We start from the raw sequence: 15112 nt of genomic DNA, 5'->3' as shown, positions 1-15112 counted from the left end.
TTATACACCCTGCAGCAGGGGAGATGGATAAAGCATTCAAAGATAATTCAATTATGAAAAGAACCATTCTTGCCCTAACTGTGTTATTGCATGTTCACCGTAGTTAACTTGTGAATCCACAGAGGTGTTAGCTAATGAATTCTGTAAGGGCGATAAGGTAAAAAATGTTCAGAAAACAGCCCTGGTACTTTCACACTGTTACATTGGAGTACAGAGCCAGCACTTGGGAGGGAGAGTGATGGAAATGGGAAAGCACGGCACGCCACGCAACACACACACACACACACACACACACACAGTCCTGGGTACCCCTCCTGTTCCTTCCCCCCTGACGCTGAGGCCACGACTTCCTGTCCCCCGTCCCCCTCACAGAGAGCCGCTCCCTTTTCTCTGGACAAACTTCACAGTCCACAGCAGCCTGGACTCAATCCTCTGCTTCTACAGTAAAGCCATTGACCTCACCTAAACAGAAAAAGGCCTACACAGTGCTCTGAATCCGAAACAAGACAAAGAAGCTCACTGCGCCTCCTCCCCGCCCACAGAAACAGCCTGATCCTGACCTTCTGGCTGCAGCGGTTTACTGCAGCTCGTAGGATCCCATTTAAAGCTCGCTCTCTAAACCCAGTGCAGAGACAGACAGGCAGAAGTTCACCTTGGGTGAAAACCAATAGACTAAAGAACCACAAAGAGCTATAAATACCTAGCTTGTCAGTATATATAACATCAGACAGCACTGGAACAGAGACAGCGTGACAGCTAAAAACCCTGTGATCTGCCGGAGATGCATTCAGAGATCTCATTGAGCGGCAGCTGTTTGGCAAGGAGCAAACGGCGAACTATAAAGCACTCGAGACTGATCCTACACACAGACAAACAGCCATAAGAGAACCAATCACTTCACTGCCACAGTGCAACACAGCGGCAGATACAGAGGAGCAGTAGCAGCAGCAGCGTTACTGCGAGTAAATGGCCTGGAGCAGCGAGGAGTGGTACGACTCTCCACGCGTTAGAGAGCCGCACAAAGCCCATGTTGTGTGTACAGCAGGCTCCTTGTTATCCTCTCCACACTGCATTGGACGAGACTGACAGACAGATGCCGGATAATACACACTCGTCTTGGAGTTTGCAGCACTCTGGCAACCCTGACTCTTTGCATTGGGATTGTTTCTCAAGACTCTTAAAAATAGGCTCGGGTGACAGATGTGTCCGCCACAAAGAACAAGACTCGCCCTCGCACAGCCACTTATAATTAGGCAGTGGTTGTTTAAACTAAGTCAGTGATGAATAACCAAAGACACGCGAAAAATGACTTTACAGTTTATTTTTAAATTGTTTGTAACAGCTAAACAATAAGCATCTTTCACTCTCTGCTGTCAGTTCATATCAAGACTCCCAAGTGCTTTCTATTTTCTTGTTTGCAGATTTAAAATGTGCGTCTAATTAAGAACTTGTGATTGTATTAATACCTCTCTAGCTATAATAGTCGATGAGTCTATTGTGATGTATATTTTTGGGAAAAAGTCACATTAAAAGGATTTGAGATTGCACGCTCCTATTGTGGTTTTGACATTTCTCCACATGAAAGTGTGTAGGGAGTGACTGTGCTTTAGATGAAGGCCGGAAAAGAGCTCTATTGTTGAGGATCGCTAGGGATCAGGTCTTCATATCAGACCTTTAAGGGGACCTATCATGCACAATGCACTTTTTGATGTCTTTTATACATAAATATGTGTCTCCGGTGTGTCAGGGAACTCACGCAGCATCAGAAAATAAAACCCTCTCTCTTTTCCTCCAAACCCAAATCTCTAAAAACGGTGCTACAACGGAGCTGATCCAGATTTGCGTCCGATATGACGTAATATCGGAAATGTAGGCTGGCTTTATACCCACGGAAACGTTGCTATCAGAAACAATGCCCGACTGTTTTGGACGTAATATGGTCGGTGCATGTTTACATTAGCATCGCTAACACTCAGAGCTAACCTGTACTGCACAGAGCATGTGTGTGAAGAAGCAGGAAATAAAAAGGAACTCACCTTGTGGTATAACCGGCAAGAGAGAAAGCCTTTGAGCTCCATACTGTTTCAGAAAGAATCCTTGATAATCCATGATATGGCGTTTCATCACGGCAGAATCTGCCGCATGAGCTCAGCCCCCTCCTTTTTTTTTTTTATTTATTCTTTTTTTTAAAGCTTTATACCCCAAATCAGCACTTTTGAAACAGGAAGTGAAATAGAGGGATATGAGGCATGGCTAGAATGGGTGATCTGTTTGGTATTTTGAGCAAAACACTTCATAGACATGTTTTTTATATATTTTTATATATCTGAGACCTTTGCTATTGCCTAAAAATAGCATGATAGGTGACCTTTAAAACAAAATCACTTAAATTAAAAGTTCAATAATATACGTTTTCAATGTCATTCAAAATGAAGTTAGAAAACGCTACACATGTTCCTATGAACAATATGCAGCATTTTTACTTCTCTTTTTTTAAGTTGCATCTACAATGCTGAATATCATCTTTCAACAATGTATTGATCGGCAGACGTTTTGTCCTCAGAGCTTCCTCTGAGCAGACACACTGCAGCAGACACACTGAACAACACAGAGACACTTCAACATTTGATTGTTATACCAGCTGCACAAATACTACAACAAGACTCTGACACACGTGTGAGTGCATTTACTTAATGCACTCCAAAGTGAATAATGTTACAAAATCATCCTTTTAAAGATGCCTTTCTTCTGTTTAATGAATATTAAATCAAATTACAATAATGCGTCTGTTAAGGCCCCAGGTGAAAGGAATCAATAAGGAAATGTCAATAAAGAAAACTATGTTGATGATCATGTCATTGCAACATTCTATCAAGGCATAAAAACAGAACCTGTGGTGGATAATACCCCCTAAGAAACTGTAAAACAACCGCAAAGGAGAAATGTGTCCTCTTACAAGAACAAATGCTGCGGTGTTGGTGTTCATGAGCATATTACATTTAATCAAATGCTGTCGATTAACAGGGCTGGCCTTTTACTGTCTTATAAAAGGCCAGCAGCGGCTTTCTAATTCTCTCCATGTGGAACAAATCTGAAATGTTTTTGGAAGATAAACAGGAGGACTTTTTATTGATATTGCTTCCTTTACTTGACTTTATTGGAAAGAGATGAGAAGCAGTTTGTGTTAGTCCTGCCACATTTTGTAGGTAAAGATGGGTTGAGGTGATATTCTTTATTACTGCAAGTGTTCTTTTCTTTTGCTCGTTTTGCCTTTCATTTGTGTATACGTGCCCATATCAAATACATAGGGATCCTGGTTACACTGGCTATAGTGCAAACTTAATGTCCATGTTTCCTCACAACTATAACAAGTCAAATATGAAGGCAATACTGAAGCGTAAGAAGAAGAAAGAACAAGAAAAGATACGGTTTGGTTTGTGGTTTTGGTAAAAAGTTAGGGGTAGGGTTACATTACAGGTAGGGTTCTACATTTGGTACATTTCAAGATATAAGAGCAGAATTCTTTAATCCGATCATTTTTGGAGGTTAAATGAAGCGAATCGAAGCATCCAAATGTTTGAATGAAGTCTTAACGAAGGGGAAATGTTTTGTATTTAACTCGGGCCAAAGTGCACTGATAGCAGGAGAACATTTGATTCACCTTGGCAAAGTATTTTACAATTTCCTTAGAAGCTCATTAATATACAGTTTGCATGTCATTCATGCATTGCAAAACTTTATTCAGGTTGCATGAGGAAGAACATCCAAGAGGATGAGTCACGCACGGAATAAACAATGTGTGTCTCTGCATGAAAGTACGTTACACCGTTTGAAAAATATAATATATAAAAATATATCAAACCAACAATTCAGAAACATTTATGTACCCAGGCAAGCAGGCAGACACACAAATACATGAGCCCACATCTGCCCTGACAACAGTGGGTGTTTCTCAATGTCGAGTAAAGCTGCTCCAGAGCCACTATTTCAAGCATACTACGTCATCGAGTGCCGCCGAAGGACTGTTCCAATCTCCAGCATACTTGGAATTCTACCGAGCCTGGCGTACTTCGTAGCGAGAAATTTCGAGGCTGCACATGCGTAGACTGCGCGGTCTTAAAATCCCCACAATGCTTTGCGCACGGACCAATTTCCCCAAATCTGTGGCGGAAAATGTAAGGCGGGGCCTCTCATATGACGCACACCTGCACACTTGCTCGCCTGTTCCACTCTTCGTTTTCCGAATGCCAGGAAGTATTCTTGCCTCGCTTCTGAAGGAAGTGACTCGGAAGACATGTGCTACCAAGCAAGCGTACTCGACATTGAGAAACACCCAGTGACTCGTTTGCATGCAATGTCAACGTCTCGCTCTCCATTCCTGATTTAGCCCGGCATCGGAAACTGGCAGCAACTGTGGGCCGTCCCCTTCATTGTGTGCCAGCCCCCTGACCCAGCCATGCCACCCTGGGGTCTGAGCGGTTTGACACATTCACACAAACAGACACGACTTGACAGAAAACCCCTTTTCAGGATTTCTAAACTGTCCCTCAGCCATTCAGATGGTGCTTTCAGTCGCACAAAGGCCACTATTTCTGACTCTGCTGCTCACTACACTGCTGAGAGAATAACAGAGGTATTACTCTTCTACATTCTCAGTGGTGCTCCTACTGTGTCTGTATGAATGGAAATCAGCATTAAATGCCCTTGTTATACTGGGTTTCTTAATTAAGATCAACATGGTATCACAGGTGATTCATAATGCCCATAATGCATCTTCTTGTGGACTAAATACATTCCAATAACTGCCTCTGGTTTGAAATGGCATTAAGTGGTAGCTAGGAAAACACACATCTCAACAAGCTGAAACATGAACTCAGTTTAAATCTCACTGCAAAACAAGAACTGAAAGAAAACGTCAGAAGATTCACTCAGGTTTCAGTAGTGGTTCTCAGTCTTGGTAGTTTTGGTTCTAGCGACTAAACTCACAGAATCCCTAAGTTATAGGATTTGTCCTTTATCATTTCTTTGACCTCAAATGTGACAAAATGTAGTATTTGTATATATAGTGAAGCGAGGAGACTGAGCCTAACGTGTCCCACTCCATCACTCCCACAGGAGAGGAGAAACAATAGATGCCACAATATGCAACCAAGGGCTAAAACACAACAAACAAAAAAGCATTTAGCTAGATAAAAACATTAGATTATTTTATCAGCATGTGGCTAAAGTGCAGTTGCTAAGAAATTGACATTTGGACAAAAAGCTTGCAGTACAAAAAGGCACGTATTATCTTACGTATTAATGCCTGAATCCACTTTAACCTTCTTCAAGGCTCAGTTTTTTTAGTTTGGTAGCTTATATAAACTTAGTTCTGGGTTTCTCTACTTACTCTTTCATTCAAAGCCAATGGAGAGCGATGAATTGTTTCCTCTTCTGTGTATGCGGGACTTAATTGTGCTCTGTCTCAATGTATTAAGATAAAGAGACACTGGAGAGTGTGTAATTAGTTAACACAGCTGCATCATAAAATATTCAGCACTAGAAAAGAAGTGATCGCTATCAGCTGATTATGCTTATACTAGATTGGGAAGTGGATTCATCCTCTGTCTTGATTGTCTTTACTGTGCAGTTCAAACATCAGTAGCATCTATTATCATCTGCACCATGCAGTCTGTCAGTTTGAAACACATCACACACACTCACACACTTTTGCCCGTCCCCAAAGAGGGCCATCACTGCCTCAGAGAGCGGTCAGGGTCACACAGACAAGACACACACCGACTCTTGCACAGATGTATTAGGCTGTGAGCTCCAGAGACTGTGTGTTTTCACAACAAGGTATTACGGCATGGTGTAATTACATAGTGATGGACTCAACTCCGTTAATTATGGAGCTCTGTGCTACCGGATCACCGGTGTGGGGGGGGGGGGAAGTCCTGCATTATAATAATGACTTCATGTTCCAAAAGTACTCATTAAGCGAAATAGACATTTTAATTACAAGATATTTTTTTATTAAAGTTATTGGTGCATTCTTGTTTTCATCACTGCAAAGTTGGGTAAAGGCAAGGGTTTATTTGGATGACTTCATACAATAATAATAGTATAATAATATACTGTATAATAATGTATTAGTCGATTTATATTTTGTATTGATAATCTAAATCAGCAAAGTAACCAGTAACTAAATATGTGAAATAAATATAGTGGAGTAAGAAGTTCAACATTTGCCTCAAAATTGTAGTTGAGTAAAAGTATAAAGTAGCAAAATGCGAAAAAAGTATCTCAATTATTATGTAATTTATTTCAGAAACACTTTTTGTTATATTCCATGGAATGCTCTTAACATCCCGATAGCAATGAATATATTAAATGCTTTGACAATAAATACATCAAAAAATGTCATCTGTTGAAGCCGTAATACTGTAAAAAGCACGACCAATCATTTTAGCCGGCCCGGCTAAAATAACTGGATGGCCTTCCTGCCTGTCAGCCTTCCATCTGTGCACAAACTTATCTCGTGCCCTCATTGGTCATGTGCGCGTTCGTGTGTGTTGGAGGAGGGGCTATGTAAGGAAGTGGCAGATTTTTTCCGGCTGTGTATTTTCAAATTCTAGCGCACTCGAGGTGGTTTCTCCAAAATTACCTACCCCACCTTTAACTTAAGTAGAGCACTTGCGTAAATGTACTAAGTTACATTACACCACTGCTCAGTATGGATGTCAACAAATCAGTGTTGACCCCAACATGTGAACAAACAGCCTTCATGATGAAGCAATGCAGGCCGGTTGGATTTGAGATGCCAAAACAGTGTACCACATTTTTATATTGTGTAACAGGATTTAATCCCAGCACCAAGGCAGCCAGGCAAATCCTCACCTGATGAGCAAAGATTAAATAAGCGTTGCCGTCTGTCTACACATTTTGCATCTGATAAGGCTGAGAGCAGAGCAGCCTCTCAGGCTGGGTCCACCCAAGACTTCAGCGGAGCAAATGAGCACCTTCTGTAAAGCCACACGACACAAAAAGCTCAGCGAGGAATGTCCCCTGCATTTCATTCTGCCAGCGAGCCCATTTCAACATCGCACAGCTCCAAATCGGGCTACAGCAGCCTTAAACAAAGAAGTACACATCCGCCCTAAAAACAATGCAAGCATGCACTTATTTCACTGAAAAAACTGTTGAATAAATGCATAGAGTGCACACGAGGAGCCTTCTTGAAACCAGCCACTGAACACTGGGCCTGAGAATATTTTATCTGTTGTTACTGTTCATTTACAATTCAAATTATTCTGACTTGTTTGGGCTCTGTGATGTTTGAATAGTGAAAAAACACAGAATATAAAAAAAGTAATTTTTTGTTATTCTTATCATTTGATGCCTTAAAATAAACTAAAAAATGTTTTGGGTGAAATCAATGTCAACAGTGCTCTTTATTCCTTACTCTGACCTAGTTTCGTCTGTGGCTCAGCATTAATGAGAAAACAGCAGGAGTCGCATACAGTCCGCAGTGCATGCCTCAGGAAGAGAAGTGTGTGTGTGTGTGTGTGTGTGTGTGTGTGTGTGTGTGTGTGTGTGTGTGTGTGTGTGTACCTGTGTCCTCGTCTAGATCTCCTTGCTGAGAGGAGTCTGTGTCCTCGGAGGAGGCTGGGCTCCTCCAGCTTATATTCCCCATCCTGATCCACACACAGCTTCTGCTACTGACCGTTATGCTTTTTTTTAACGATGACTTGCTGTGCATTCAGACTGGCATCTCAGCTATCGCTCTGCTGAGAGTTAGTCACACTAACTGGTGATCATACTGTTTTGACTCAGACACACAACACAGCACTTCAGAGGAAACATCCACAAATAGCACGGGAGGGTTGCACAATGAATTGAAAAGTAATATGCTTTTTGGTAAAATAATTATTCAATAAGTCAATATATCTAGGATAAAGTAATCCTGCAGAGAAAGTCTTCCTAGGGTCCGACCCACAGGTATCTTAAGTGGGGATGTACTGAAGAGTCACAGGCCACCTGCGGGAATAAATGACCTGCTCTCTGGCAGGTAGGCCGATGCGCGGCGGAGAAATCCAGAGAAGCATCGTGTTATAAGCTGAAGCCCTCTGAGAGAGCAGTCTCAAGAGCACACATGAAAGAGATGAATACGACCTGTTACTGGAGGTGGTATTGAATTACACATGAGATCGGAGAAAACCAACTCCTTGAAGAAAGCAGAACGGCCTTAACAAATATGAATGTTACAAAGAGTGGATAGCCTTTCACTGCTCATGTACATCCTCAGTCCGATCATGTTCTCCATCCACTTCTTTCTGAGCAGATTCCCATCAATGCTTTACCTTTCTCCACCCCCTTTCTTTCTTCCTAAGCTCCATTCCCTCCCTCTTTTTGCTTCCCATACACAGCGCACACACACAAAAACCTAATTACAACACAGCTAAACCTATATGGGAACAGCAGGCCTCTCATTCTGTGGGAGTGGGGAGGGTGCAATGCTTTCTGCCATCAAAACCTCAAAATTGCAGCATGTCAAACAGAGCCATATCTGCCCTGTGCAACAGTGGCATCGCTCATCAGCAATGTGCGACGACCTGATCCTCCGGGGAACCCTTTGGTAATCACGACTGCTTTAACTCTTGCTCAGAGTTTTGGTGACTAAGGCATGTGGAGCTTGCTATTTCTGTACATCAGAGGAAGCAGATATGTCAGTGTGAGGCGATGCAGTAACCACTTAGCAAACACAGAGCCACCCAAATGACTTGCACTTGAGTGTTAACTCTAGGAATGCTTGAGAGTAAACTCTTTGCATTGCAGCTGAACCCTTTCAAAGGAAATACACAACTCCCACACAGTGAAGAGGAGGGGGGCGCAGCCTAAAATAAGGAACTGATGGATCAGTTCCGCTGCGGCTGGCTACTACCATTGACTGTCCAGAACGAGCGGAGCCAACAGGCTAATAATAAAACATTGTGCAGCTCCGACAACTGTGCTACCAACGCGGCACGCAAGAACTGTTGTGTCTCAATCCCAGTCTCCTGTGGGAAGATATGGACATACAAGTTTTGCAACTGCATACATTGCAATAATACAAAGTGATAATCCAGGTTTCTTTTAGTCATGAAGGTGTGTGTTCATTAGCCAGAGACACAAATAAAAAGACTCTTAAGTGCCCTAACACATCATTTTATCAAATGCAATTAGTAGGGCCCAAAGTACTTTTTTTACTTAGTAAAGGGTAGCATAAATTGGACTTTTAAAGCTTTCACTTATCTTCAGAATAAAACCCCTTTTATGGCCTTTAGACTGGAAACAATGTTCACATATTCTGGCAACAAGGAGCAGCTGTAGTGGTTATAAATTGCAGTCGAAATACAATTCAAATGAATGTGAATGAAAAGTTCATACACTGGAGCACTATGTTGTCTAAAAGTAAAGTCAGATGTGCACCTCGCTGTGTTTTAAGTGGGTTTATTTCGACAATGCGAAGCTAAAGGCGTTTCTGTGCTTAATTTCAGCGTCACAGCTTGTTTTCAAGAGTGTTGCTTTAAATGTCTCACTAACTGCAACAATGAAATCATTCCAGGGTGTCTAATTAGGTCATTTAAGGCATTACATTAGACAAACACACACATACTAAACAATGAGCAATTTGACTAATTTCAGTAAACAATAAGCATTCACAAACAACTGCTAAAGAATTAAAGCTTGTAAATAGAGTACAATCTGAACTAATTGCTCAGAGAGAAAGTCACTATACATAAACTGGAATAGCATGGCTTTACTATACACCAAAGTATGGGATATAATTGAGCCCCAAACCATGTTATATCTCTCATCGCACTGGTGAGGAAAAACATACATTTGCCAAATTTTAGACACAAATTAAAAAGAGACCTCCAATCTAAAGAGGTGTTAATTAGAACTAACATTGATTTTATAACACCTTATGTGCAGGAGTAAAGGCAAGTTTAAAACCTCTTCAAGTTTGAGAACATAAAACAAAAACAGAAAGCCCTTCTTTTCGGAGTCCATTTGAACAATGCATTACACCAAGTGTAAACGGAAAAATGCACATATTTCCAGTGTTCTCCACCCTGCAGTTCTTTCCTCTGAGGAGAGCCTTGGAGATGAGTGTGTCTGTCGGCTGCTGCCCAGACTCTGGATGTGTTTATGGATTACAGTGCGGGCTGCCTGAGAGATGAGGTCATCAGGGTGCGTGTAGAGAATGGGGTTCAGTGTTGAAACAGACTTAAGAGCCACCCACGTGTTTCTCTGTATGATGACATCCTGCCTCTAAGCTTCTCTCTGGAGGGAGGAGTGCCTCTGAACAGGTAAGAGTGTGTCAGTGTTACCACCCACGGAGGACAAATCAATGACAACAACATGTTTATAGGCACAGTAATATTCCACATTTCTGATCGGAAGGACAAACGCACCTACTTTTAAACATTCATATGACATGGGATGTGCGCATTATCACAAAGCAAATCAATAAGTGATTAAAAGAATGATAATGTCTACGATCAAATAGGTCGGCATATGGTTTAAAACTTTGAAAAATCCTCTTTTGACGCAAAGAAGCACGTTAATCAGACTGTACACAGCTGAATTTAAATGGGAAATTAGTGGAAAATACATTTGTATTAGCGTTGAAAACAGTTAAGGAGGAATATTGTCTTTTTCATAATAAGGGCCATCTATTTTGTCCATGTAAACATAGTCAGTGACTACACAGTATCTATGGTGACTCCAGAAGAAATAGTGGCCATAAGTCTCCTGCTGGAGCTTGGTGTCCTTTTGTGCATAGATAGTCCTATTGGTCTGTGTCCTATGGTAACCATTTGCATGCACATCACCATTTTTAAACCTTAACAACCCATATATTCGTACGCAGAAATACCGACTTGCAGGAGTGAACTTCATTTCGCTTTTATCCAAATCTGCTCCCTTTTAATTTGCTCCTCCAGGCACCAGGGAATGAATCTCCTGCTGTCGAGGTCTAAAACGGGTCCCCTTTCTGTCGAGTCTCCACAGCCTAAGCCCACATAGAGAAGTCTCCTTTTAACACCATCTACTTCCTCCAGTTCTCACACACTCTCCCTCTCTCTAAGGAAAGGGCTTAACAAGCTGACACTGCCTGCTGCACAGTTTTTCAGTTTCAGCCCACAGGCTTGTTCAATCTGCATCCGATATATAGAGTGTCCTCTGGGTACACATTTAGGATCGATGTTGAAGAGAGCAGAGACAACAAGTGACCTGGTTAACAACTAGAAAGCCTGAGGAAGCAGGTCCACATGAGAGAAGTGATTGATTGGACTCAGAGTGCCTATTATCCTTAGCCTTTATTGCTTCTTTAACAATTAAGAGCTGCAACGATTAGTCGAATAATGAATTAGTCAATCCTTCAGAAAAAGAAAAAACAACTATAAGGAGAATTGTTAAAGTACATTTCCATGCAAAATGCCAGAAAATAGTTTTCCGCCTCTTAGTTATGGAGATGTTCTTCTTTTCTGATTTATATCATATTTAATTTAAATTATTTTGGTTTTGGACTTACAAAACAAGAGATGAAAAGGAAACTGGGATGGATATCATATTTCCCATTATTTTCTAAAACTGAATAATCCAAATGATGAATTGAAAGTGATGAGCAGTTGCAGCCCTGTTGCACATTTCATTGGCGTCCAGCATAGGGTGTCCTCTGGGTGTGTGTTCAGAATGGATGTGTGTGGAGGCAGACTGCAGGCCAATAAGTGACCTGGTAAACACAAGCCTGGTCCACCTGAAAGAAGTGATGGATTGGGCTCTTAGTGGCTATCAGCCTTTATTTGCTTTTAACTTATCATTGAACCACAATCCACTACACTGCCTGTGAGTTTTCATTTAGCTGTGACCATATGTAGTCATCTGTCTGCAAGACACGAAAGGAATCGGAAACTTTTACGCCTATGAAGAATGACTGAGCTAGTGGTGTGTGACACTCCCTCCCGCCTGTTACTGGGATCTGTGTGTGTGTCTGTTTACTGCAGGCATCGCCAGACAGGACAGTGTGTGTGTGTGTGTGTGTGTGTGTGTGTGTGTGTGTGTGTGTGTGTGTGTGTGTGTGTGTGTGTGTGTGTAGCAAAGCAGGGAGACAGCTGGTGGAGTGGGATGCAAGTGTAGCTAGCGGGTATAAAGTTTCCTTCCAAAAAGGCAGTGTTAGAAAGTAACTAAGTAAATGTACTCAAGTACTGTACTTTTGTACACTTCTGAGATACTTGTACTGTACTTAAGTATTTCAATTGTGTTGCTACTTTGTACTTCTACCCCAGTATAATTCAGAGGTAAATGTTGTACTTTTACTCCACAACATTTATGTAATACATCGAGTTACTTTGTGGATAAACAATATAATCAATCAAGTGTTAAATCAGACTTTAGTTCCACCTGGAGTAAATTCACAAGCTACCCTGCAGTATACAAAGTCATTCAAACTAGCTGCACCTTTACCAGCTTTGAGAACACTTTAATGATCAATCATTATAAAACATATATTATTCTGAAATGGACCAATCTGCACAATGACTACTTTTACTTTTGATACTTTAACTATATTTTGATGATAATACTTTTCTACTTGAGCAACATTTTGATTGCAGGAATGTTACTTGTAACAGAGTATTCCTACTCTCTGGTACTTCTACTTTTACTCAAGTACAAGGTCTGAGTACTTCTCCACCTCTGCATAAAAGGCAAACTGAGACCACCCTGTTTCCCCTCATTCTCACTGCACTCTGCATTATTGTCTTTACAGCTGCATACAAAATGAACTCTTCTAGTAAGACATGCACAACAAGAACACCACAAAAAACGCCACGTGCACAATGCTGAAATCAACACAACACAAATATACACACACTACAGTCTTGGGCGTGAACGCATTTCAACTACTAGACACAACGAAGCTAACATTAGCCACTGAAAAGCTAACCTTTAGCTGCTGCTACTAGCTACCGTTACAAACCCATTTTAAACGTCAGCTAACGGTTAACCATGATGCCAAAAAAGGATGTTAAATCACCATATTCTTAGTAATGTAATGGCTTTAAATGGTTTATTCCTGGGTGAAAAGCTGAGATTTGTTCCCCAATGTTAGCAATGCTGCCAAACAATCAAACCAGGGTATATTTACGACCGTTAAGCTGAAAGTGAATGGTGAAAAGCCGGTGGAGTAGGAATGATAGCACATTTAAATGGGATTCTATAAGCTTGGCTAGTACACGTCACATTTCTCAACACAGTAATGGAGTAGTAATGTTAGTGTTCTACATCTTTACAGGTCAGGAAACCAGCTAGTTATCTCCAACCAGCATGAAACGTTACAGAAAAAAGCCATTTGCTCCGTGAGGCCCAATTAAACCACCATTTACAATGTTCCTCAAACGTTACATTGAGAGCCATTTAAAGGTTGTACTGGTCTCCAAATTCTGTCCATCTTTACCCGTTATCCCGTTATGGAGCTGTGTGTAAAGCCAGGCAGCACTTACCTTGCTTGCTCTCTATTTTCCCCGACATTTTCGTAGCCAGCAGCTGTGATCCCACTCAACAAAAAAAGCTACAGACGAGCCTCGGCCGTGTGTCTCCTCCCGATTATTCCTTCATTTTCGACACAGTGTTGTGTCCATGAGATGATTCCGCCCGGGTTAATACTGTATATGTATAGGCCACACACATTGGTACGGCTAGAAAAACTGTGCCAGTCCGTCTTGGGGTGTTTTTTCACTGGATACACACACAGCACACACACGGTAATGTCTTGAACCTCGGCTCGGGCAGGCGGAGAGTCCTCCTCCGGGGGAGCAGCGCCCCCCTGCGGGAGGAATGACGCATCCATCTGTCAACAAGGGGATGGGCGTGTTTCCATTGCAATTCTACATTTGTAGCTAACCAGAGTTGTTGTTTTCAGGCCTAGAAACATGTGTGGTGCATTTGCAGGGACAATTCATATTATATAAAAAAGGTGCTAAACGTAGTTATTTTGTATATAGTTATTGTTGTGCCTTTTTTCAATATATCCTATTGTGTATAGTATGTGTCTATATCTGTATGCATAAGCAGAGGTGGGAAGTCATCAAGTAGAATTACTCAAGTAGGCCTACTGTATTTAAGTACACTTTTGAGGTACTTGTAGTGTACTTAAGTATTGTAATTCAATTTGTTGCTACTTTGCACTTCTACACCACTACAATTCAGAGGTAAATATTGTACTTTTACTCCGCTACATTTATGTAATACATTGAGTTACTTTGTGGATAAACAATATAATCAAGTCTTAAATCAGACTTTAGTTCCACCTGGAGTAAATCCACAAGCTACCCTGCAGTATACAAAGTCATTCAAACTAGCTGCACCTTTACCAGCTTTGAGAACACTTTAATGATCATTCATTATAAAACATATCATATATATTATTCTGAAATGGACCAATCTCCACAATGACTACTTTTACTATATTTTGACGCTAATACTTTTCTACTTTTACTTGTGTAACATTTTGAATGCAGGACTTTTACTTGTGACAGAGTATTCCTACTCTCTTGTACTTCTACTTTTACTGAAGTATCAGAACTGAGTACTTCTTCCACCTCTGTGCGTATGTATGTGTGTATATATATATATATATATATATATATATATATATATATATATATATATATATATAAGTGGGTGTTCAGGTGTGTGTGTGTATATATATATATATACATATATGTACATATTTATATATTCTTATTCCCTGGGACAGTGAGAAACAGCATTTTGATCTCCAGGTTTTTATCACATACATAGAAATTGACAATAAAGTGACTTTGACTTACATTTAAATGCCCATTACCATGAATCAACTGAATAACCCTGAGTTAATTCAAGATTTAAAGGTTTTATTGGTTTTAAGGTTTTATTGTCATATGCACAATAGCTACAGCATAGTTGCAGAATCCTCCAACAGAGCACTATACAATATACATAAGATAAAAAGAATCAAGGCAGTCAAATAGTACAACGGAAAAATACTGCGGGTGACACAATGGTGCAAATAAAATGCAGGAATAAGACATAAGATGTGCATGCA

General features: G+C 40.8%; 1 protein-coding gene across 6 annotated transcripts in view; it reads right to left on the bottom strand.

Moving 5' to 3' along the window:
• rapgef1b (Rap guanine nucleotide exchange factor (GEF) 1b) overlaps nucleotides 1-13783 on the bottom strand; it is a 59447-nt gene extending 45664 nt beyond the window's left edge. For all 6 annotated transcript variants that reach the window (XM_034123281.1, XM_034123274.1, XM_034123276.1 and 3 more), the window contains exon 1: nucleotides 13530-13783. In XM_034123281.1, the coding sequence (XP_033979172.1) occupies nucleotides 13530-13557 (28 nt within the window). In that variant the 5' untranslated portion in view covers nucleotides 13558-13783. The remainder of the gene's footprint in view (nucleotides 1-13529) is intronic.
• Nucleotides 13784-15112: the final 1329 nt, after the last annotated feature.

This window comes from Trematomus bernacchii, unplaced genomic scaffold (genome assembly GCF_902827165.1).
Source record: "Trematomus bernacchii unplaced genomic scaffold, fTreBer1.1, whole genome shotgun sequence".
NCBI lineage: Eukaryota > Metazoa > Chordata > Actinopteri > Perciformes > Nototheniidae > Trematomus > Trematomus bernacchii.
The sequence above is the reverse complement of the archived record's forward strand: the minus strand, read 5'-3'. Positions and strand labels throughout refer to the sequence as shown.